This window comes from Caloenas nicobarica, chromosome Z, assembly GCF_036013445.1.
Source record: "Caloenas nicobarica isolate bCalNic1 chromosome Z, bCalNic1.hap1, whole genome shotgun sequence".
Classification (NCBI taxonomy): Eukaryota; Metazoa; Chordata; class Aves; order Columbiformes; family Columbidae; genus Caloenas; species Caloenas nicobarica.
Window position 1 is genome coordinate 83,519,615 of NC_088284.1, and position 26,443 is coordinate 83,546,057.

The 26,443-nt window shown below is 36.3% G+C and overlaps 1 protein-coding gene across 5 annotated transcripts in view; it reads right to left on the reverse strand.

The window, feature by feature from the left end:
* KIAA0825 (KIAA0825 ortholog) overlaps positions 1–26,443 on the reverse strand; it is a 240,843-nt gene that overhangs the window by 169,636 nt on the left and 44,764 nt on the right. For all 5 annotated transcript variants that reach the window (XM_065655929.1, XM_065655928.1, XM_065655927.1 and 2 more), the window contains exons 5-6: positions 23,264–23,933; positions 1,380–1,550 (exon numbers count right to left, since the gene is read on the reverse strand). In XM_065655929.1, the coding sequence (XP_065512001.1) occupies positions 1,380–1,550; positions 23,264–23,933 (841 nt within the window). The remainder of the gene's footprint in view (positions 1–1,379; positions 1,551–23,263; positions 23,934–26,443) is intronic.

Sequence of the window (26,443 nt, forward strand, 5' to 3'; positions counted from 1 at the left end):
TCACTAACATCACCTGTAAAAGATTTGCATTGACCTGTGCTTCAGGGTATCAATTTTATGTTTTCTTTAGAACAGGCCTTCTACCCAGAAGACTGACTCCTACAACAAGAACTAGTAATATTTCCCATTCAGATCTGATTAAGTAGAGGCATCATTTAAGAACCTACTTTCTACAGACATGATTACTTTAAGATAATATTTCTCAAAGAGGAAGGCTTAACACACTTTTGAGGAACAGTTGTGAATGTAATTAAATTTGGACAAATGCCTGCAGCAGAAAGTCCTAAACAGACTTCCTGGAAAGTGAAATATTTCTTGTTAATGTCGAAATCATTAAATTCTCTGTATTATTGGAGATCACATGTCTTAGAGGGCAGTTACTTAAACATGTCAAATACATTTCCCATTCAAAATGTTTTCTTTTTTTTTTTCATTTTATCGCAGCATATAAAAGTAAAAAGAACACTAAAAATTACCCTACTGAAGGTACAGTCTATCCTCCACATTATCCCTATGAGAAGTTTACAGAAACACCTCTTTGTAGGATCAAGGCCATAAAACGTGAAATACAGTGTATAACAGCTTAACATTTCTTGACAACTAGTAAAACTGAGAGATTAAAGGAGGCAGAAATACACTGAAACCAATAGTAAAAATGGAACCTGAATGCAAATTTTATTTGATCTTTGATGTATCTTCTAGAAATACAGAGGTTAACTTGTCTTTCTTCATTTCAGAGTGTCAGGATTTCAGATGAAGCATCCATCAAGAAAATATGTGCCTCAGAACTCTTTTTATTTCATCTTTATTTTTTATCAATTTAGCATTTTGAGACCACATTCCCAAAACACCTTTCTTCTCCACCTGCAGCTTGACTACAGAGATTTCGAATATTTGACTCCACCGATCTTCCCTCCCCAAGCAGCCTGGCCTCATTTCTGGTCTGATCCTTTCCTGCAATATAATCACAGATCTTGAAACCACTCGCTCTCTGGTGACCTGGAATCTCTCTACCAGCAGAAGTAGCAGAGCAGAGCAACATTTATGAGCATAATGTGACCTGGAAGGTGCTATTCACCTGGATTTTCACGATTTCAGGTTCTCCTCAAATGACATGAATGCAATTAGATGACAATGACAGTAAGCTTGGAATCTACAGCAAATGCTTTACCTCACATCTTTGCACATGACTATCAGTTCTTTCCCACAACTCATTGTGCTCCAATGTAAATCTGCATATTTCAAAAATATTTTCAATGGATATGGTAATCAACTTCTTTATAAAACATGGTGACATAAATTAAGTAATTAATGTTGAAAATCATATAAAATTATCCTTTTGCACAAAGTAGAAACAATAAATAAGAAGAATTCATTACCTTGAACATTCTTATTCTTCTCCAAAAATGAAGGCAGCAACAGAATTTCTGCAGAGAGCTCTTCAATTTTTTCTTCCATGAATAAAAAGAGTTTGATAAGTTGAGAAAGACATTTGAGCTGATGCAATGTTAAGCAGAAGTTCCGTCCTTTTTTGTGGTATTCTTGGGAAGCTGTTCAGGTAAAATCATAAAATACTTTTTACTACTGTTTACAAAGTGATCCTGCAAAACTCATTATGTAAGAGAGTATAATATATCAAGTAATTTCATTTTTGTCACAGCATAATGTATCTTTTCCTCATTATAAAATACTGTTACATTACTTCTTCCTAAATCTTTGGCATTTCTCAACTATCCGGGAAGTTACAACCGAATTCCAGGTTTTGTAATTCACTAACTAGGATTTTTTCCAAGCAAAAGATCTACTCAGAAACCTTCTCACCTGTGTTTTACAGAAAAACCACTGTGTTGCAAAAACTGACTGAACAAAAGGAAAAAAAAAACAAGTCATGATGATATTTTAATGGTTTGGGACATCGCATCACTACACTGTCACTCTGCAAGTCACCTTGTCTGTTTAACAATCTGCTAGCACAATACAGCTGATGAATATGACATTTGAGTGAAAAGAAACATCAATCTAACACTCCACAACTTTAAATATGTGGGGTTTGAAAACAAGTGAGACTGTCACTGAACAAATATCAGCAAGCATTATACCTATAAGCATTTGGTATTTAAAAGAAGAAATGGAACATTTTATTTTGAAAGGTTAACACTTGTAATCACAACATATAATCATGTCACATCAACCAGGGAACACTGATTTGAGCACAGTCAGACTATAAAAGACTGTGAGCTGTTTCCAATTCAGTATTACCAAACCACATGGTTTTAAGTATTTTAATTTTATAACAACTTCAAATGTAACAAATTTGCACTTCTATGCAAATTGTGGTCAACTGATACCATGATCCTATGCAGTTGTGTTGCAGATGTAACATCAGTAGAACAGTTTATGTAGAAAGTGTCAGAGTAAGAGCCAGAGTAGTTTGAAAGGGAAGCTCTGACAGACGAAAACAAATAGAAATTGATTGAAATGTACTTTTATGTGTCAAATCTCTCTTACCTTTGCAATTTTGAAGTACTTGGTACCTCCCTTTTTCCTCAAAGTTCCTATATTTTTTTTTTAGGTATTCACAAATCACTTTTAAATAGACATAGATCTAAGTAGTAGAGCTGAGCTCTGAATACAAATTCCCTAATTTGCTATTCTGGTTTTGCAGCCTTAGAGATTGAACTGTGAGTTTTGCATCCACATCTGAATTTCCTCAAAGTTCCAAACAGATGTATTCATGCTAGTCCCTTGCACTTCTAAGAATGGCAAAATAAAATGTTTTGCATAATTATCTGTTAGTTCCTTTCCCCTCTGAATAACAAGTAAATAATATCTGTATCACTGGATTTCCAATTTTAAATCTGAAACTTCCAAAACAAAAAAGACATTCTGCTATTCAGAGAATTTTTCTCCTTTACCTGAAAACTAGATAATATAAACTGAGTTTAACTGACATGAAATGTCTGCAGACAGCCAGAAACAACAGATCGAAGTTGCCAGAACCACAAATCACATCACAAAAGTCAAGGGAGCATTAGTTCTGTATCTTGTAATTTAAAAACTTTGTGATGCTCCTGCCCCCTCTCTTGAGGAACAAAGAAACCTTCCAATTATTTGATTGCCCCAAGTGATATTGTCTTCATTAGACTGAAAGGAAGTGGACCTAGAAGCCAAAAGTAACCCCCAGTAATATTAATTTTAGTATGTATTACTCAACTCAGAAAAAAAGTGAAAACCTTTATTTTTACTTTCAATGACCATTTCAAAGTATATGTCGGCTCAAAGCTGAAGACATTAAGCTCAAATATCCCTCTTTTTTCATGCCATTAAGAAGTTGAGAGAACACTTTCATATATGACAAAGCATATTATAGCATGTGCAAACAAACACATAATCATCAGCTATTTAATAGCTCATATGTTCTACAAATGTCTAGAAAAGCCCTTCGGCCCTTCAGGTTGTGAAGCATAGACAGAATTCTAGATGCTTCAAGGTAGGGAAGAATACGAGGTTAATTTCAAGGCTGACATAAAACTTTGATACAAAATTAAGAAACAAATGAAGGGAAGCATAGAGGAAATTCTGTCTTTGATAAAAAGGTACAAACATACGCATCATCCTCTGATAAGCAGCAAGTCCTCACAGTCAAGAGGAAAGGAGGTCACAAAACCGCGGTTTAAATGCACTTAAGTGCATGAAGGCATGAGGTTGAAATCCCTTGAAATCAGTTAGATTTGGGACTGATCAGAAACCTATGAACCACAGGCAGTGACAAGACAGTGATCCAATTCTACATAAAGTGACAGGCAAACCTGTGTGACCAGAAGACAGTCAAGATAAAGGCACTAGAAAACAGAAAGGCAAGATGAGACCACCCTGTAATGAATACTATTGTCTGAGAATTGCAGGTTAACCATCATCTTGCACCAAAGCAGTAAGCCAGAGAATCCTTGAGATGGGATGCATCAGACCATCTAGATCCTACAACTTCTCTAGGAGAAAAATAACCAACCAACCAAATACCTACATGGCATTTATAAAGAGTACAATATACTATGGGTAACCCATTCTTAAATTTTCTTTTGTCCTCTTTGTCGTCATAAAGAAAATGTGAGTTCCATTTGACATGGAAGTATACCAAAGATCGGGTTGTGCCAAAGATTCACGCATCATTTGCACAAGCTTTTTGTTACAACACTATGGGGGGGTCAAGCCACGTACCCTCACATTGGCAATCAGCACAACTCATGCTGATGGATCATTGAGCCTGGCTATTGAGCAAAACTGATAGTAACAACACAACAAGTATTTTAAAGGACAATTGCTGGTCCAGCAAGAGCTCTGAACTGCTGGATGACATAGCTCATGTAAAGTTTTGAGTCATTCTGCACAGCTCACAGTTCTTGATGCTCTTGACTCATGGTGGCAATCTTTGACCTACCCACCTATCAGAACTACCACTGCAAGGCTTTATTCTATTCATACAGAAACCATGAGTCTTACTAATCAGCAGTCTCTGCAGCTGCAGAATTATGCCAGAAAGACAGACACGGACTAATTCTTATGTAAGACTGGTACTATTTCTTGTGGATCTGATTTTCAAAAAGCATGTTATTGGATAGTCCAACTTTTGGAAGAAGTTATTTTGAACCTCAATGTTGCCCCACAGCAATTCGGAAGAGCTGGATGGGGGGAAACTCTACAAGCTAATTTCCTTTCATATACGGTCATTTCCATGTCTGCAGCTTTATTGTCTCCCAGAAATCACAGTGCCTGATGACCAAACATCGTGCACACACCTCAATATCCAAAGTTTGATTGAAAGATCTTATACACATCCCAGACTGTCAGGTTTCCCAATACTGACAGCAGCATTCAACTTTGAAGACCACTGACCTTGAATGAGCACATCAAAGTCCTTTTTTAGCAGAGCGGAACGAAAAGGCATTTGTCCTCAGGCACTGATCTGACGGGACAACCACAGGACAGAAACATTTAAGGACTGTGTAACAGTGAACACTTAAGCAGCCAACGCGGTGACATACAGAAAATGTGGAAACAGATTTAAGAGTCTTGTAAAAGATTGTAATGAAGAGCACAGGCCTCCATGTGGCCAGAGGTGAAACAGACATGAAGACTCATTGTGATGCATGTCCAACCAAGTCTTATTGTCATGAACCTGTCTGTAGGAAAATCAGGCCTAGTCGCAGAGTAGCGTATGATTACTCCGAAAAAGTTACTGAGTGGATCATGACTTATGATGTTAGGTCGGAGAACTCACATAACTCATCTACCCAGGTGACATCACATGGAAAGAGAGACATCCTCTGTGATGAAAATGGTCTAAAACTGTTGACAGTGCCTTACCCAGTTCACAAGGGACCATGCATAGGGTGACCAGAAGTACATGAAGCCAATGCCAGCCAGCCACAAATCAGAGTTAGCAATGATACTCCAGTCTAATTGCAGAATAGAAGGCAGCATGTAGCAAGTCACATATAGAAACCAACTTCCTTTCTGAACTTCCTGCAGTTTGCTGCTATCGTTCTTTTAAACTTGGTTTTTTTTGCATGTTTGAGTTTAAATCATGTAGTCCTTGTACAATGAAATAGCTGTAGCATAATCTTTAGCTACAGGCACATATCAACAGGACCTCTGTAGTGTCTCCTAACAACAGGACACGTTGACCTTCTGTTAAGTGCTATCTCATGAAAAGAACTTCTGAAAACAGACAGAAAGGCTGGTACAGAGGCTATGAAGAATCCAAGTGGATCATACAGCCATCGCGAATGTGCTAATGAACCAATGTGGTAAATATTGCTTTAAATAGAGGTGATGTCAGGAGGTAAACAAATACAGAGGAGTACGAAAAGGCTCTGAGATCCTGAACATAGCCTCAGGCTGCCTTCTGTGTAGAACAAGAATCACAAAAGTACGGCTGTACAAAACCACTGCCTATACAGATGATTTCTGAACTACTCCAGAGGCCAAATCTGCCAGCAGAAAAATCCAAAGTGCGCAAGATGAGCTATATTTAGGTACAACAAAAAATACCCCAACCAAGTCCAGTGTCAGGGAGCACCGAAGGCTGGCTGCTCCCTGAGGAACAGAGAGTAAAGCACGACAATGTGGCCATCAGGACAGGTTCCTCGTCAGCCAGGGCCCCATTCTGCAGTCCCTAAGCAAGGCAAGCAGGGGAAATCCAGAAATGATAGTCAGGTTTCAACCAAGGAGCCAGATCATCAGGCAAGTTAGGGTGATGGCGCAAATCTGAGTTCAAGTCAGGAAGTTAATTCACAGCTTGGAGTCAGGATCAGGTCTGCTGAGGGTAACCAAGAGTCAGACATAGCTTAGGCAGCACCACAGTAACAAGGCAGGTTCAAGCTCAAACCAGAAGTCTGAGTCAAGGGGGTCCATGGCCAGCCACAGACATGGCTCTGGTGGAGATGGACATCAGGACACCTACGATGTCGCTCAGGCAGGTACTGAAGACCCAGGTGTCAGCTGAAATTCATCTCTTGGCCAGGCTGCAGAGGAGGCCCCAGAAGAGGCTGGTCAGGGCCATGAAGGCCCATTAGTGCATCCAGGCCTTTGCTGCAAGGCCTTTCAGGAGCTTCAGTTCGCAGACTAAAACCATAGAAGAGCAGCTTATTTCTAGAAAACTATCTGCTTCAACAAGGACAACATAATCATTTTGCTAAGAGGAAAGTAGAGAAAGTAATTTAGGCTTCTGCTATCTAGATTGTGGTCCTTTTTGGAGTAGAGGGGAGAAGAGGTGGAAAAGACGAAGATTCTACTTGAGGTAACTTTAACCCGCACTACATTTATTTGTAGCAAGTAAATACACCTTGATGGTTCACTAAACGAAACTAGAAGGAGTCAAAGGAATAAGCTCAAAACCTTCATCCTAACATCCCTACATTTAGAAAATCTATACTCTTGACTTCTTATGACATGGAGACACAGCGGACATGACGGGTACCCCATTGCCTCTGGCATGCTGATTTACCACCCCAGCCACCAAATGACAGAGAGCAGGAATGTGCCATCCCAGACAAGGTGGCTCTTAAGGAGCTTTGCTTGTAGAAAAAGAATGTCCATCAAATCGTGCAAGGTGTGCCAGACTATGCCAAGGCAGCTGATGCAGCCATACAGCATCAGAGAAACTGGGGACACTTATTTTCGAGTTTGGCCTTTCACTTCAGCAGAATGGGTTGAAGCTGAAGAGATTTCATACAATCTGATGGACAATGCCACAGTCGTTGAAGAATGAAGCAGTCCATCTTACCAGAGACCATTTGGCTGGTGATATCTGGACAGAAGGACACTACTAGTCTTCAGGAGGCCGGAATGAGCGAGCACTCTGACCCAGCTCATCAGCCATCCTGCTAAACCAGGGGTTAAAGACAGACCACACTGGATCTCCAGTTCCCATTTATACCTCATCCAGGACTCATGACATCAAAAAAGTGACAAATGCATAGTCCTTTCCAAAGCAGCAGGAAAGTCTCAAATGCCGGCAAGTCTAAGGGTGAAATAAGGCTATTATACATAAAACATACCTCGGGAGAGGCCCTCAGTGAAGGCATTAATGCCACAACCATAAGAAATAAAATCTATTCATTGGCAGGGAGATAAAGGCCTGGTAGTAATAAATGTAAAAATAGATGAAACAAGCGGAATACTCCAGGTCCTGCATCCTCCAAATTAAGATAGCGTTATGATAAACATACAACAATAATAAAGCGCAAATCAAGCTTGATCTTATGTTTTATACAGCCTTTCAAAACAATTTAAGCTTCTGTTCTTTAGCGTTATGATAAACATACAACAATAATAAAGCGCAAATCAAGCTTGATCTTATTTTTTATACAGCCTTTCAAAACAATTTAAGCTTCCGTTCTATCCCTGCCTATTCTGCAACCTAAATACTAATTTAGTTCTCAAAATTCTCATAAAGGTCTTTTAATATTTTAACATAAAATCCATGGGTCTTGCATTTTTTAACACAGAATTAATCCAGGTTCTTAGGCAAATTTAAGCCAAAAGAGTTCTACTATCCCTATGGAAAAGCTCTCCAGTTGCATGTTCAAATGTTCTAAACCCAAAAAAGTTTACTCAGCTGTTGTGTAATTTGGAACAAAAGATCCACTGTAACCCAGGTTATGGATCCCTTTCCCCTATGCTAATTTGTTGAATCACTCAAACTGCAAAATTTTTTCAATGGTCATCCCACAGTTTCTTGCTTTTCTCCCTCCTTCCTCAGACCAGAAAATTCTCCTGAAATTGAAGAATTTATCCAGAAAAGATTACAAAAGTACATAGACAGAAAGAGCATAGGTAAAATTCGGAAACAAATTTCTGCTGAAAACAGTGAAGAATCAGTAACATTCATATGGTTTTGTTGTTTCATTGCACAAACAATGACATTTGGTTAACAGTAAATACTTAGAATCAGATGCTGATAATTCGAGATGAGTATCTAGTGCAAACACACCCTACAAAATGTAAGTACTCTCACCATAATTTTCAGCAACCAGGTGTAGTGACACACTTAAGATTATCTAGAAAACAGCAAAAATGGCATTTGTCTTTGTGCAGACGAAGTTACACACACACACAAAATGCAGATAGCTATTTACTTAGACTTTTGAAAGCATTCTAAGGCCTCAGAACTACTAAACTGCACATAAGCATGCTGCTGTAAATGATTTCTTTCTTGTATTTTAGGCCTGAAATGTTAGACTGAAAACAATTTAGCTATCTGGCAAAACACTCTTTCTACCCATAAACAATAAAAATGCATGACTCAACACTTTTCTTGGAGTATGAAAACCACAAGACTACAAACAATTAAATGGTTACTTTACTGAACTTTTTAATATAAAATCCTGACAACAGACAGTAATAGAAAATGATTTTCACTTAATTATAAGAAACGTTGGTGCAGAAGATACATAATTTGAAAAATTACAAGCTCCTCATTTAGGGGTGGCTATGAAGTGAGAGTCTCTATATGTCATAAACATCCGAGCATAATATTGTAAGAGTAGCTCTACTGGGTTCTGCTACAAAATCTTTTATCCCAGTATCCTGGGCTTGGACAGTGACTGGAAGAGGAAGACTAAATAAAAATATAACAAGGAAAGCATATATAGTATTTTCCTCAGAGCTTACCCAGCTCTTGAGCACTGCAGATGAGCAGCATCCACAGACAGATGCAGCATACATTAATAATCCATAGCTGGTTTCTATTTCATCCATTTCTCCAATTACTCTTTCACCTCATTTAAATTTTTAACATCCATAATGTTTTGTGGAAAGAAGTTCTACACTTTACCTACACTATGGGTTAACAAATATTTCTTTTGCTTGACTATTTAGTCTTCTAGCTTCTCCTGATCCCAACTAGTTTTAAGAATCAGTCAACTACTGATATCTGCTTATTTTTATAATGCCTCCCTTCATTTCATAGACATCTACTATATCCTACCATCTTAATAGTGTTCTCAAACTGAAGTATTGTAGCTTGCTTTTTTCGTGTTATATGGAAGCTGTTCTACATTTTTTAATCGCATTGTTGCCCTTCTCTAAGACTTTTCCGCTTTTTTATCCATCAACAATTAAAAAAATAAGCCCATATGGTCTAGTGAAATAGATAATATCAATACTGTAAAAAGAGACACATAGGGATTACTAGTGAAATCAGGGACAACTCTGCAACACTAACAGTTAAATTAATATCTCATCTTCTAAAAAGATAAATTATATACATTGTAGACCTAAATCTATCCAATATTAATTCTGACAAGAAATCAGCATGTCATTCAAACGTCAAGGTTAAATTTAGTGTAGATACAATATGTCATTAACACTGAATCTCAGTCTTATATATTTGTATATAAAGATATTTTCTGCAAAATAATGTGACCACTTGGGAGGTTTTAGGAATAAGAAAGATGGCATAACAGAATTTAACTAGTCATAAAGTTGGGAAGTGCCACTATGAATTCTAAGCCAGCTAATAAGTTCATTAAAGCATTTTTCAAGCAATATAGAGTGAAAGTCACAGATTCAATAAAGTTCTTGATCATAGTACCTGAGCTTCTCCTAAATACGTCAATTCAGTAGCAAGATACCTGTCTTTATCTTACAACTTAAAAAGATTTGCTGTCGTCTCTAAAAACGAAGCAGCACGAGAAACATGGGTGTGTTAGATCTAAAAGATCTGGGTACACCTGCTAACTTGTGATTTCATCGCAAGTTTCAAAAGTGCTACTTTCTTCAAAACTGTTGTTGCTCTTGAAACCATTAAATAAAGTGTTTCCAATTTCCTTGGTTATAGCCTGGAAGCATTTAAAATCCCAAAAGGCATAAGAAAACACCCACAGAAATGAATCCCATAACTCTAACATAACTTTTTTTTTCTTTTTTTTTTTTTTAATGAGCTTGGCACCCAACATGTTTTAAGCAATGTGTTATTCACAACGTCCCGAAACCCACGAATGGCTAACTCTGATCATTTCAACCCATGCAGGGATGTGACACGGTAAAATGTGCTGCAGAAATCCCTGCATCACAGGTGAGCTGGTGGTGGGTGTTCAAGAACAGCTGCCCTACAATGGCGCTGCTTTCAGATTAATTAGCTTTACTACTCAGTGTACAGAGCCGCTTGGCTAAACTGCTTCTGAGACTCACGACGGAATCCTTGGAAGGCAACCTGATGACTGTTGTCTTCAGTGATTACAGTGGGGATTTCTCCCTCAGCAGGAACCAAAGGTTTAAAACCCTTTTAATCAATTTTACTGTAAAATACCTTCCCAATACATTAAATATCATTCCCCTGCCCCCATTTATAAGGGTTAATTTCATGTAAGATAGATCTACAATATTGTCCTACAAGGGACACAAGACAGCAATGTCAGGGATTTCATACAATAAAGCTATATGAGGAAGAAAATCAAAAAAAGAAAAAGTGTATATTAAACTTCGATCTAGTTCCAACCTGTGTACATCTAATAAAGCCTTTTCATAAATGGAACTAACATTTTGTTAAAATCTGAAAAAAAAATAGCCTAATAAAGCAAGAGAAACTCAGTTACTGATAGTCACTGTGTATGGGGATATTTCAAGGGGTAAATTTTCTAGGCAGTGCATGGGGAGTTACATACATAAATTCCATTAACTATAATGTGTTCCTCAGCTCTCAGAGATATTAACTTTTAAGTGATGCTATAACTATTATAACAATCTTGCATTTATGACAGCATTCATCTGCACAGTATCTCCTAAACAGAGCTTGTATATAAACTGTATTACTCTTTCGCTTGCATTTAGTAATGATATATTCAATTTTTATGGACACCTGCTCACAGTTTCCTCAAACTGCATGTTGGTGTATGTTTTTTAATGTAACTGCTAGGTTTAAATAATTAGTATTGCTGGATATAATCACTAATTTCCTCATATTGTAAGAGGGAACTTAATGTATCTGCATAGCAGATGTAAAACACAATATTACACAGAACTAAATTATTACAAACAGTGCCAGCAGTTTTCTACACACAGTACTTAAGATAATTATAAAAAATCATCTTCATTACTGCATGCTAGCATTTTTTTAACAGTTTAATTTGGATAGGTTACAAGATACATTCAAATCACACAGATACAATTACTGCAAACCCAAGAAGCTATAAAATGTTCCCAACCAAATCCCTTTGACCCTGTTAATGTCTGTTCCTTGTTAATCTCAGGCAAACATTGTTCCTAGCGTGCATTTGTTATGGAATATGAAAAAAAGAAAGGAAATCCCTTAACAGTTGTTATTGATTCCAGCATTTACTGACTGAAAGTGCCGTTTACAAAACAGAACAGATGCAGATGCTGACAAAAAGGTAAACAATTGTTGCGTGGCTTACTGCCAGATTCTAAGCCGATATATTAAACTCCAAGTGAAGCACATTTCCCCTATAGATTGCACTTATTGCCACTTCATTTCCTATGTGCTCTGTCTCTCTATTGCTGTGCCTGGCACTAAGCTATTTTCAGTTCTTTGGTGACCCCTGAGGCCTAGTGCTACCTCACACAGCCATTAGTGCAGGGAATTGCATGTGTCTGACATGGCCTGAAACCAATTATTTGATATTTTCTTCAGAATGACGCCCAACTCTGTTGGGAATGAGCAATCACAAAATAATTTACCTCCTGATTTAATTTTTTCCTGCACAAATTAGTTGTAGCCTGAGCTAGCTACACACAGCTGCCTGTGACATATCTCTGTCTTATCAAGATTCTACTTGAAATGATGAAAAAGGGAAGGGGGGAGGAGAGTTGAACAGAATAGGTTGGGGAATCCTGCCTTACAAAGGCATTGACAAGTTTATCAGATATACTGATCACATGTGCTCTCTGCTGATTGAAACTGACAGACCTATAAAGAACTACCTGTGCAGCAAAGGAAACCACATGGATGCAAACTGTTATCTGAGTGTTTAAGGTTTTTTTTTTAAACACCTGCCTTGCCTTGCAGCTCCCTGTTAGTTCCAGTGAAACCCTGGGGTGCCGGGAGGATCTGATAAAGCAGCTTATGCAAACAGACTACATGTTGGCTTATTTTTGTCCCTTTTTTTTAAAAAAAAAAGGTCACAGATTGTAAGATAGCAAACATTTTAGTATTAGACATCACCATTAACTTGTGACTCTTGTAAAGTGCTTATACTATACATCCATACTGTGCATGTGTCAAAAAACCGCAGTGAAGTAAGGGATCTCAACTCAGTATAAACATGGTAAGCATGTATAAATTTGCATATATTTAATCAAGAGAGTGTGTCTGTCATAGAAAGAGATATGTCACTGCCAGCTATTAAACCTCAGTGAAGACTACACTAATCTTTTGAAAGAGATTCAATATACATGAAATTTTAATCAAATCTGCTCCATAACGTCTTCCCAGTTAAATGAGATCAGTTTTCACCTCCTGGTGAAGGTTGATTCCATATCGGTTTGCTGGATGTTTGCTACCAAATGCTTTGTTAACACTGAGTTTATAGGTCTGTCAAAATCAAATCTTTACTTGAAATCACGCTCACCAGCCAACTGATGGAAGGATAGACCAGTGCTGGAAAGACAGGTTGGAGAGTGAGAACATCAGATCATGCTCTGGCAACAAATTTACGTAGTCATCTTGAGCAAATCATCTCACCAATCTGACTCCTTGACAGCATACAGCTACTTTACAACCCTGTTGAACAAATTGCAGGGAGTTCCTCAGTTGCTCTGAGGATAAAGTGTCCTGTAATAAAGTTTAATAAAACTACTTTCTACACAGATACCTATCTCAGCTTGCTCTGAAACCAGAGACTCAACCTGCTCCTTAATCTTCAAAAACACACATACCTTCTAATAAATTGCAAGACATTCTGATTATACACTGCAAATTATGGTATATAATAATATATTAAAACTAATTAATGATGGGTCCATGTATGGAATTTAGCAGCTGGTATCCAATAATTTTCTGATAATCATCCTAATAATGGAATAGGAGACATTCTTTAAACTTCCCTTCAATTAAAACGGTCTGAAAACTTGTAGGTAGTCTATATTTGCAATTGTTTATAGCATTTATGTTTTGAGGGGGTTTTTTAGGTGCTACTCTATAATTGAAAACTTCTTCTGCAATAGTGACTATAAGCAAACAGTGCTCCTCATAAAGCTGCAAGAATTATCCTATGACAAAACACTGCTCTTTGCAACACTTCTCAGTAGGACTGAAACCATGTTCTGGCGTCACCAATGACAGAAACTGGTTCCACACACGTTTTTTGAATTTTTTTGCCTACACTGTGGGCTGAGGGAGTCATTGCATTCCCTGAAGTCTTCAGACACATGCACAGAAAACACCAAAGTGGAGCATTTGGAGAAAGCATAAAAACTGAGGGAACCTGTAGCAAAATGGAGATACCACCTGTTTTGAATGAGAGGAGTTCCTGAAGAACTCTAAGAGGTTGATCTTCTTCTTCAGTCTTTGCTGAAAGTGAAATTAAGTACTGCGAGGACTGTCAAACTTTCTCATGAATTGTAACTTTGATAGGACTTGCATATGCTTCCCTGTAAACCATTTCAAACACTTGGTTGATAAAAGACAATTGTAATTTGTATTTGAAAAGACAGTAATTAACATATTTATTTTAATCTGATTTCAATTTCTTAAATGTCTGCAAAGACAAAAATGCCTGCTATCTTTGTTTCTATCCTGTGCATTTACATTCACAGTGGAATGGTTGGGTGTCTCACAGATCTGTTTCATTACATCAGACCCACTCTATTAAAATTAGATTGTTAGGAACTTTCAACCAATTGGAAATTTCTATCAAGTGTTCATCATTCCTTTGTGTAGTCTACACATGATATTATTTATTTCCTTAAATAATAGATTAAAGTGCCTCTGTCAGTTTTGCTTCTCTTATTCCTTGGAATTTCCAACACATAACAGAGGCAGATAGTGACAGCTTTTGTTCTAATAAGAGAAAACACTCAAAAATTACTTATAAAGCTGGAGCCAATACTCATATTTCAGCTTCCTACCTCTTTATTTTTCAAGACTCTAGTCAGGCAAAGTCGCCACAAAGTTCTCATGATTACTTTTACAAGGAATATAAAACTCAGAAATAAGTCTAAGTATTAAGAAAAAAAAAGGGCAGATTTAAGAACTTCTAGACAAATAGGTTTGGAAATTCATAACCTTTTAATAAATATTTTGTAGAAAGCCTAGAATATTCTGTGTGCTACAAATGAAGGATTAATCATCCGTCAGCATGGATGTAAATCTATAGGTTCCTACTCACTGAGCTGAGACTACACTTAAAACAGCTCTTTATAGATAAGCTGATGGCACTGTGTGTAACAAACACCTAATTTCTGTGTTACAGAAATTGCTGCACTTTCTGAGCACATCAACAGCAAGTCCGTATACCATCCCTTGTATTAAGATTTTGATCTTAGCCAGAGGACGATCAGTGCATGGAACTACTGAGGAAAATGAAGATCTTGAAAGTCTGAGATCAATAACTGACCCAATTCCAGACAATCCCCAACATTTAGGGGTATTAAAAATCTCCAGAGCACTAGCTGCTAAATTTCTAACTAAGCTGGATGGGGTTATAACCACCCATATCCTCTCCAAATCAGACAGAGAGGAATATGCCCATTGCCTTGAGATATTCACCAAATGTAGTGAAAAGTATTATACAATGACTGAAAGCTTTGTTTTTCGAAAACTCCGTAGTCCCTTGATTGAAGATGGAGGGTTTTTTAAAAACTTCTAAGCCTAAGGCACAGTGAAAAGGAGATTCATGTTCTAACTTAGAATGTAACATCCACATTGTGGATGTGACACACCCTCAATTTAAGCACATACAATTTTTTGCAAAAGAAACCATTGTGACTAAAATAATTTTGCCCTTTTAAAGTTAAACATGCTCTCTGAATACACATTTTGTGACAGAAGAGCTTCTCTGTCTTGACAAAAATCACAGCCAGGAACATCTATTTAACTTACATGATGGTAGATGCATATATTGAAAGACTCCTTTAACAACTTTCTCTTCAATCAATAGCGCAGGAGTCTCTTTAAATGACATTTTTGCAGTCTTGTTTTATCTGCAATAGTTCTACACACTTTTATTCATACAAGCCTATATTCTGAAGTAAAAGAGAGCCTAGCTTAGTTATTCTCTCTTGGATTTTGTCACTTTTTTATTATTAAAAAGAATATTACAGTATATAAATGGCAGATTGACCTCTGACCACTCAAAAAATATCAGACTGGATAGTAAATCACTTTCATCTTTCATACTTGGGAGAAGAATGCAATAATTAGAGGGCATAGTGAGTTAAATGCTCTCTTCATGCTTAGGAGGAACACATAGGTGTGCTGAGAGACCAAAAAGAAAGATGATTAGTTGGTGTTTGCTAATTGTGGACATTCTGAAAGAAAAAAAAATATACAAATACCAATAATAGAATTATGCCTCTTTCAACTTCTACAGAATTCAGAAAACAGATTCGAGTTTCCATTGGAAAAACACGAAGTGGAAGAACTTCATCAGGACACAACAGTCAAAAAAAATGTAACCCAAAAATACATCAAGAATTTAATGTACATATAAATAATTGGAAATGTAAAGTTAGTGTTTACTTAGCAAACAAACGACATGATAATAAAATTCTGGAATGAGCACCTTTTCAATACGACAAAGAGTCAATAATGAGATTTCACTGCCCATCTTAATATAATGGGCTTAATAAGTAATTTCAAGTACTGTTCTAAAAAGAAGGAATGTATTCAGGCTGCTACCAGCTTTGAAATTCTGTCAGTACAATTGACATTTCAGTAACTTAGATACTGTTATCTTACCCCCTACTATAAGCTTAAAAAGTAACAAGCTTAATGCTTTTGTAATCTTTACGAAAATGTCATTCTCCCACTAGAAACACATTTGTGGTCCTAGGATATTATGTTCATATGGCCTTTAAAAGAGTACCTCTTTTTTATTAAAACTTCAACTCTGTATGTTCAAACAGATGGTTTTATTTTCTCCTCAGTACTACTCATATTTCCCTTTAATATAATTGTGCAGTAGAAATCAAATACAATACTTGCAAGTATAAGAAATAAATAATATGTGACAAAGAGGCTATGAAACACATTATTTCCTATATTAAATGCAAAGACATTTATTGTGTTTCCCCTGAGTAATAGGATCTTGTTTGGCCTGCCAAAATTTTATAGGCTTCCCAAGGAACAAAGACAACTGCAGAAATCTGCATCATATCTGTCTATCCACTGATTTTCAATTTTAACTTCCTATTATTAATTCCCACCAACACTGTTTGCTCCATTATTTTAAATAGTTGATTGGATACCTCTTCCGATTGGCTCATAATACAAAATTAGGAATCTCTAGCATTTATAAGTGCGAAAATCTAATGACGACATCTGCATCTTCCCTCAATCTGTATGTAGTACCCGTGTCATTTTTGCCGATGTTCTAATTTTTTCTGATTATATAGATTATATACACATAAGAGAGAAGTCCTATGGTTTTACTGGGCACATGTTACTTCCCTGTCTTTCATGGATCGGTTTTTCACTCCATCTGTGTCAGATATGGGGAGGATTGTGCAACACGTCACTACATGCAACGCAGCTCAAGCAGTGAGTCTCTGCAAAGCCCCTTTGCATATAAGTACCATTTTTTTCCAGCATTTTTTTCCATTTCTTGCTTTATACAGGTCCCTAAAGCCTCGTTCCTACAAAAGCTGTCACCAGGCACTCTGCAGAGCAACTGAGAGAGCAGAAAAAGGAGAGAGAGATGCCAAGCAAGTATAATGGAAGCGTATCAGCTGTGCAGGAACAAAAAAACAACAGCATGTCCATCAGAAGGGACGAGCAGGTTATTGTGGGCCTGCTGCAGTAAAAATATAAAAATAAAAATAAATAGAAGGAGGATGTGCAAGGAAGCATGAAGGGTGGAGCTCCAGTTTCTTTTATATCTTTCCTTCACTTTTGTCTTTATAATGTCTAAAAGTCACTACAATAGGTATCTAGGTCTTGAAATACTTGAAATCTTAAACTAATGAAAAAAACCCCCTTTAAATAAACCTCCATAATGAAGTTTTAAGATTTTATATTTCTAAAATGTTTGGTCTTCAGCCACACATTATAGACACAACTGAGATCTTGTTTGTATTCATGGAAGGATCTGGGCAACATAACGAATTTGAACTGCTAACGCAGGACTTGATACTGTATATTGTAATTCGCAATTCATACGAGCAACTATACACTAGTATGCCCTACCAGCACTTCTCAAAGGTGCAACAGGACTTTCCAGGACAGAACCACAATAAGTCAAGTGACTGAGATTCTCTCTCCCTTCCTCTTAATACTTCTAAAAAGCTACATTTCAATAATGGACTACAGATAAGAAAACAGGATGGAAAAGCCATTGTAACTACAACATAAATACTGTACATTATCTGCTATAGATTGCAATCTAGGCAGAAATCTCAAAAAAGGTGCTAAGACATAAATACTAATTAAATGAAATAAACTCTGGGATCCTTTAATTTCCAGATATAAATCAGAAAACAAATTATACTAAAGTTATTGAGTCCTGATTATTCCCAGACATGAATAACTGTATTTTTCAACACACAGTCACTAAAACAGTGGGTATCAATGCTATTTTAGACATATTTTTGAGACGTAAGACAAAGATCACAGAAGATTGGTTGTAGGCAATAATCGTGGCTCAAGAGATCACAAACCAACTTCATTTAAATTAAATGGAAGGATAAAAGCGAGTTTGCAACTAACCTTTATTTCAAAGGGAGGAAATGATAAACTGGGGGAAATAAAGCCATGCACACACAAATGTAGAGGAGAAATCAAATTTAAGTCAAATGTGCAAAACTCAAAACTCGTATTTCAAAGTAGCTGGACAACAAATTGCTGGGAATACGTAAGGATAAGCGACCTCAAAATAGATTTTCCTTACCAAGTACTTTCATTTTGTGTCCCACAGTTTCCATCATCTCAACAAGTTACTCTAAAGCCTGTTTCTGTTCTTGTTCTCAACTCCACTGCACAAATGCAGATCCTTTAAACAATGTTGAGTCCTTCTATTCAAGTTTAGATTTATGCCATATTCACATTAGGTGTTTGACGAAAACAATATATTCCTTAAGAACTCATGAATATTTAAAGATAATAAATTTAAAATATAAAATTTAAGTCACAGTTTGCATTTGAATATATCTTTAGAATAGAATATTCTGGAGAAAGAAAAGAGAAAGGAAGCCTGCTGGACACATAAGTAAGGGGATAGCATACTGGGCAAAAGGGTAAAACATCAAAATATCAATATTAAAATACATCAGTGAAGGTGATTTAATTACTATGTAGCTAAAAATGTACTTAGTCAAATCTGTATCCCTTCAGTTTATCTCCCCTTTGCAATTATATTTTCTTAAAAATAATCAACTACTGATATTAATGAACACACTATACATTGCCTCTTTAAAAAAAATCATGTAAGATTTTAAAAGTTATTAATTATGTAAATACACTAAAATATATTTCATTGGCAAATGCCATTAGATTTGAGAGCCTATTTAAGGGTCTCACACAAGTTTGTGATGAATGAAAATAGTAAGCCGATGAATTTGAATATGCCACAACAAATAAAACTCAAAGTTCTAATATCTGTTTCGTTTTAACCACAGGAAATTAAAAAATAGGTTAATTACATACATATTTACGCTCTCACTGCATACATATATATATATATATAAAAATTATATAAATAAAACCAAGGAAAATCTCCCACTAATACATAAAATGTGTATAATTTCATGGGTTTTAAGTTTCTTTGGCTGATGTCTTATCATTTATTAGAGTAGCTGTTTCTTCATCTAAAAGAGATGAAAGATTAAGATAGGTTAGTAATGCTCGATTAAACTAGCTTAACATTTTTGTAAACAAAGGAACACAAAAAAGTTCAAAAGGTAAAAGTACAATCCACATTTAATAGACTTACTGCAAATAATTTTTAGAGAAATATCACATAGAAAATTAAGCAAAAAATCAGATGAAAATAGCTGTAAAACAGCTGTCTGCACAAATCCTTCCATGACAAGTACGTTAACAGATACATAGTATTTTTAGCATTTTTTTTTAATACTGTAACGTTACATAAACTTTTGAAAGACACATATGATTAATATCATAGAAATACTGAAACAACATCGTACAGAATTCCGTCAAAAAATAGTTGGAGGGGGCTTGGGAAGCATTCCTCTGATGTTATTTTAGCAGACTGGAAACACCGATGATGTGCTGAGAGAGCACAGAGAGAAATTATGGCCCATGCCAGATAAAAACCTGTTACAATAACGTAGCCCAACTACTGATGGCTGAATCCTGGAGGATTAAAGGTATTCAGAGTCGCTGATTTATCTGGGAACAGGATCAAGTTATAACACAAACCCACCTGCCCCCAGCAGAGCTGGCCATCAAAGATGCCAAGTTCCAAAGAATTTGCCTCTTTTCATCACGTACCATTTTGCCAGTTTCTCTCAAACCACACTCACCCTCAATCCTGATAGATGGATACGGTCTCTCTACAGTACCTGACAAATAACTGTTCTAATGCAGCATGAAAACAAAAATGTTAATTTGTTACTTCACAAATAGATTGATATATATGAAATATTTTAAAGATTTATAACACTGTTAAAGCTTGTTATAGACTACCTATATTTTCCTGACAGAAGCAGCTCATCTATATAAAATTTTATGAGGTTCTAGCCTTGTTACATTTTTTTCTGTTATTTTATTCCGCTCCTATGTAATAGGATCAATTATGGCAGTTCTTATAAAAAAACCAAACAAAACCACAACCTCCCCCCAAACGAAACAAAACACACACAAAAAAGACAAACAAACAAAACAAAACTCCAACAAACCAAAAACCACATTTCCCTGAGGATGGACTAAGTAAACACAAACCCTTTTTTCACCTCTGTGATAACATTCCCAATTGAATGCCCTAAATTAAATTATTTTGCTGTTCTGAAACGTGCTGGTTTGGTAGTTCCCAGAAAATAGAGGCAACACACATCAGAAAATAAGAAACACATTAGTATAAGTGTATTTCAGGTAAGAAAAAAACAAACAAACTTTCCTCCCTTCCCTTCATAATCCAGCTCTTTTTTTTTTTTGATATTCAGCAAACTGGGTATTACTGCCAAGGCAACCTGTTAAAGCTGTCTTTTAATTTAAGGTTTGTATAAATACAGACTTCCACCCTCAATTGTAAGAAGACAGCAAAGGTATCAGAATTTAACAAGAGTTCCAAGCAGGGAAAGCCACTTGATGCTAAGAACTTATCTACCATTACAAACCTCCCAACATGGCTATTCTGTAGGGTTTTTTTCCAGAATAGTTATTTAAGTGTAAACTGCCTTGTAAACATTTTAATTCCAAAGGAAAAGTGCCTTTTTCTAACTTGGTATGGTATAAATGTAGTATATTCAAACATTTAGAAGAGAGAAATCTCTTCCCAGAAAAGACTCTTCACATATGAGCTATTCAATAACAATTGTTTTGGTAATGATACAAGTATAAATTTTGCTTGAGTTAATTAATAATACAAAATAACGGGCTGTGACACATTCACAAAATCTAGAAACTTTGCAGAAAACTAGTAAGAGAGACTGCAGGAAAATCAGAGCTTGCCTCCCATACCAACCTCTTGAAGGAAAATAAGATGAAGTACTATACAGTGAAGAGATGAAGACATGAGCATGACAGCTGCTGTGAATAAAGTAATTTTGAGGATTAAATTATATTAGCAAACAACACTTCTAGGCACATTTTATGGGTGCTAAGGGAGCAGCTGCTGCACCTGCAAATCTGACCTTTAATGGCTTTTGAATAAAAATAAAAACATTTTGTGGGATTTTCGGAATAGAGGTTTTTTTAAATTAATTGCAGCAAGTGTTTTAAAAGTTGCAAGCAGGTCCCAAGATTTACTTTGTACATTTTAATCTTCCGCTGTTGTTTTGAATATACAACAGAACTGTGCACTGGAAATCTGTCCTGATAGATCTGCTGGCACAAAAACACATAAAGGCACATCTTGTGGCAAAGGAAATTTAAGCAATTACTATCTTAATAAACTGAAGGACTGTTCTCTTCCTTCTAGTAATATAGAAACAGTTAATGTGTGATTTTCTAGATAGCCACCCTTATGGTCAACTTAATCTCCATGTCTTAGATGTAAAATGGAGATAACTGAACTTCATCACCTTTGTGAGCTGTTTTGAGATTGAAAGAAAAATTACGTTAAAAACTTCCAGTTCTGTGCCAGTCATTTTTTTGTCAGTGAATCCTTTCACTGACTCCCATCTCACAATGTAACTCGAAAGATACATTTGTCATTTATTTCATAACTCGACATTACTCTGACATTACTCTCTCTTTCTCACCAACACTCCATTCCACTAATATATTAGCTTTATGTTGAACTTCTCATCCTTTCACATAATTTATCTGCATGCCTTTTCCCTTGCCTTACCTTTCATATGTTCCACATATTCCTCCATATTTCAGCTCCTGTTGAAAAATTCTTTCTGCATTCTAGAGGAATTTCTCACTGACTTCATCAACATGTATATTGATTTTAAAACTCACAAGAGCAGAATTTTCTTCTGTGCAGACCTGGCAAATCATGATCCGATTCATCCTTGTGTATGTTGCACAACCCAAAGATCTACCTTCTGTTTCTGTATTTTTCACATGATTCTAAACTTTTAATATTTTCTGTCTGCAAACTACTTCACCTTTATGGAAGGCTATGTTTTAAACAAACAGCTCTTGCACAGAGGAGTGCTCAACACTCTGTATTGAAAAAGCAATTACATACAATCATGCAATTATATTATGAAAGTTTCCATTATGTATGATTTTTTTCTAAAGCCCTGATTCCTCCCTTTGGAAATTAGCATGTCAGACTCACCAACTGCAAAATGAAAGTACAAAAAATAGCACATGAATAACAGCTTCCTTTCCTGCCTTAAATTCCTTATAACAAGAAGAAATGACCAGGTAGCATTAACCCTAACTTACTGTACTTTCACAAGACTAGAAAACTTAAATGTTTTTGGGCTTTGTTTGCCTTTTTTTTTTTTAATTAAAGCTAGAACCTGCATAGTGATCTTTTTAATCATCTCTGATGTATGAACCTGTGTCTATTTCATGGTCATATTGTTGTACAAACTTTCCTATAATCTCCTTTAAACTTCTGACAATTCAAAAAAGTGGAGGTAGAAGACTGAAAAGTTTGTTTGTTTTTTTTTTTAAATCTGGATTAAACAGTTCTTATTGTATTACCTATTTCAGCAGTTGGAATAAGCTAGACTGAAAAAATGACTACGACACAACAATGTTACCCAGTGAATTATAATGGAGTTTCTGTCTAATAAGCATAAGATACTCTCTCTCACTTTAAAACCTTTTTCATCACAGTTCTGACACAGTCTATAATTCCACTGCAGTAATATGTTTAAAACCTAAACCTGTAATGAATAATCTCAGGCCTCTCTCTTCATAGGAAATAATCAAGTATATTGAAAAAAACCAGCAGTATAATTAAAATAATATCTAACTACAATGAACATTAAGGATACTAACCCACAGCATGAACTGTTCCTCTATGCTTCTTTGAAATCTTGTTTGCCTTAACTACATGTAGAGCGTTTTCTTTGAACTGCAGCTCACAAAGTCTCTCAAGAAGAACTGTCATTTCTTCAGTGATGGTATCCAGATAAGTTTCATTAATAAACTTCAATGATGAAGAAGGATCAATAGTTCCACTTAGTATATACAAATCCTCTTTTATCATTGTGCACAATGTGGGGACGGCACTTTGGTAACCATGAACCACCTTATCAAAACTCGTTTCACCACAACTGGACAAAACACAGTTCTGTAGAAGATCGCTAACCACTTTATTCTGCATATTTTGATACTTCATTAAGACTTCTGATTCAGGATAAAGAAACAAAAGTTGCTGTATGCACTGAGTTTTAAACTCCATTTGTTGTTGTAAAGCATTAGTATTTGTTCCTTCTTGACCTTGCAGTTTATTTACCAAAAAGCGCCGAAGATGCAATCTCACATCATCCCAGAGAGATTTCACATCCATAGTTGAATCATCCTGAATGGCATGAAGGGAAGATGTTAACTCAAAAGATGTCCCACTTGGAGTACAGGGAAATGAGACACCACACTGACTGGAGAGATCCAGGAGGAAGTGAAGTATTGTTTCTTCTTGATTTTGCTCATTCTTCAGCAAGCTTTGCTAAGAAAGGTAAATCAGACAGTATTTTAGAAATGTTTTAATTCTGGTTCATAAAATAAACAGCTTCATGCTAGAGTACCAATTGTTTCCAGTGCTAATTATCTTACTAGCAATTAAGAGATAGAAACAAATTCGTACATAAACAACAGAAATAATGAAGCCTGTTTTCCCATGGATTTGTGCACCAATTCATCTCCTTGTCTAACTGCTCCAATAACTCACATTCCTCTTCCCATCTTTCTTAGCTCCTCAACCTCTTCTCTCAATCAATTCTAACCCACAATTCAAAGGAAACCCTTTGAAAGCTCATTAGGTAAGCCCTGGCAGCCTGTTTGTTGTGGTCCACACACACATCTTAGAGAGAAAATGCTATGAAAAATTACTCAAGATTTACACAGATAATTGACAGGTTTTTCTCATAAAACCAAGAGAGGAATTTACAAAATTGTTGCTTTCTATGTTCTCACTCAGAAGGCAACCACCAAAAAGGCCATTCTGAAGGATAAAATAAGCTTCTCAGGACCCCCTTAAAGAACTAAAATTGAAAACTTGTGAAGAATTGAACAGGCTTAGATCACACAGAGCAGAAGAACAAGAAGCCGTGTATCCTGTCAAACCAAGATGCAGATGGATACATTAACAATATAGCGACCTCCAGATATATCTCAGCTATATGGGCTGGCGAAGATGAAAGAAGCCAGTTAACAAAGCGGACGAAACCACATGGATGCTTTGTGCTGTGCCTGAAGAGCTCCCTCGTGGTCTAGGGCCAGGATCTCTGACCTTAGAGCTGCTTCACTTTCAAGAGGCCACGCAGCAAAGAGCAGGTCCTCTTGTCACAGCTCAATGCTTTCTACTCGGCCCAGAATGACACAAATCATGGAATCACAGAATACAAGGTTGGAAGGGACCACAAGGATGATCTGGTCCAACCTTCCTTGGCAAAAAAATGTGAACAGTACTCTGCAGCTTTCCTAAATATGTATGAGATTAATCATTTGCATGAACAAGGCATGTCCAAAACATGAGTAGAAGGCAACCCCAAGGTCCCATGGTCAATGGACACTAAAACTTCTTCCCTCTCTCCAAAAAAACCAAAATAACTCTCAAAAAGACCCAAACATTTCCCACATCCCCAACATTTTTCCTACTGCAGGTCGAGTTTGGCCACAGTCCTGGACCCATCAACTTATGTGGTAAACCACAGAAGGGTAGTTCTCCCCACTCATGTCCTTTATCTGGGTCTCCCCACTATGCTCCATCCTATAAAGCAAGGCTGCTAAAGAAACTGTCCACAGCCTTCCACCTGCAGAATCACCGACTTATTTAACCAACAGTCTTTGAGGAAATTTTTAGGTTTTTTTCTTTTCCCATTTTGAAAGAGACAAGTAACTCAAATTTGCATATGGTATTGTATAAATAGAATAATTTCCAAAGACAAAATGTTCATTTTTTCTACTGTAGCAAACTTTCACTGATAACTCATAAAAAGATTTTAAAAAAATAGAATAGAAACTTGAGTGAGCTTTTCTTTTTGCCTCATGGTTTTGAGTCGCAAACATTTTCAATATCAGAACTCCTGTTCTTTGCTCTGGATGATTGAGAACTGTTGCACTCTCATGGGAGAAAACAAGAGTTTAACCTTCCTATAGCCCTCCACTCATGACAAAAATTAAAAAATAAAAGACTTGCACCACAGTAGCTAATTCTGAACAAAGAGAGCATGATTGTCTCCCATAAAGGAAAGTCTTAAAAATAATAACCCAGCTATTTTTCTTCTATTTTGCATCTGTATTTCAGCATGCTTTGTATGATTATTTTTTTTTTTTTGCTTACAAGCAGGAAACACATGTGGAAGACAGAATAACAAAGGAAGTTATCAGTCAAATATCATACTATATAAGTATATACATGTGATAGAAATATATATAACTAGTTACAGTCTTCAGTAATACATATCAATATGCATATGCATAAGGGTGATTTGATTTTCTTTTATTATCCACTGAAGTACTTTGTATAGTTTTGTGGCCCCAAAGAGAATGTGTCTCAGTGTAAACTGAAATCCTAATCACTAATCACTGTCTTGAAAAGTCCAGTCTCCACAGGTGGACTTCTGGAGTTCAAAGGTTAATTTTTTTTACTAATCATGCTCAAAAACTATATTCTGAAATGAACAAAACAAGAGAGGCTGTCAGAACAGTGAAAGTAACTGATGCCTTTAGATGATGAATCCAAAATGTCTTCCAAGCAAATCCCTACTACTATTCTTTAAGGTTAAGCAGAAACATTTTTATTCATGAAAGCCAACAAGAATCTAAGTATTGTTTCAAGCCCTTCACAACTTAAACTAAAGCATTAAAAATAGGGAGCTTGCAGATTCCATCTTAGACTTCACGTTGCTCAAAAAAGAGCCCCTGAAGTGAACTTTGAAGTTCTGAAAACACTGTCATCAAGTCATTTTGAACTTTGCCTGTATTGACATAGTTTTTTCTATTTAAAAATTAACC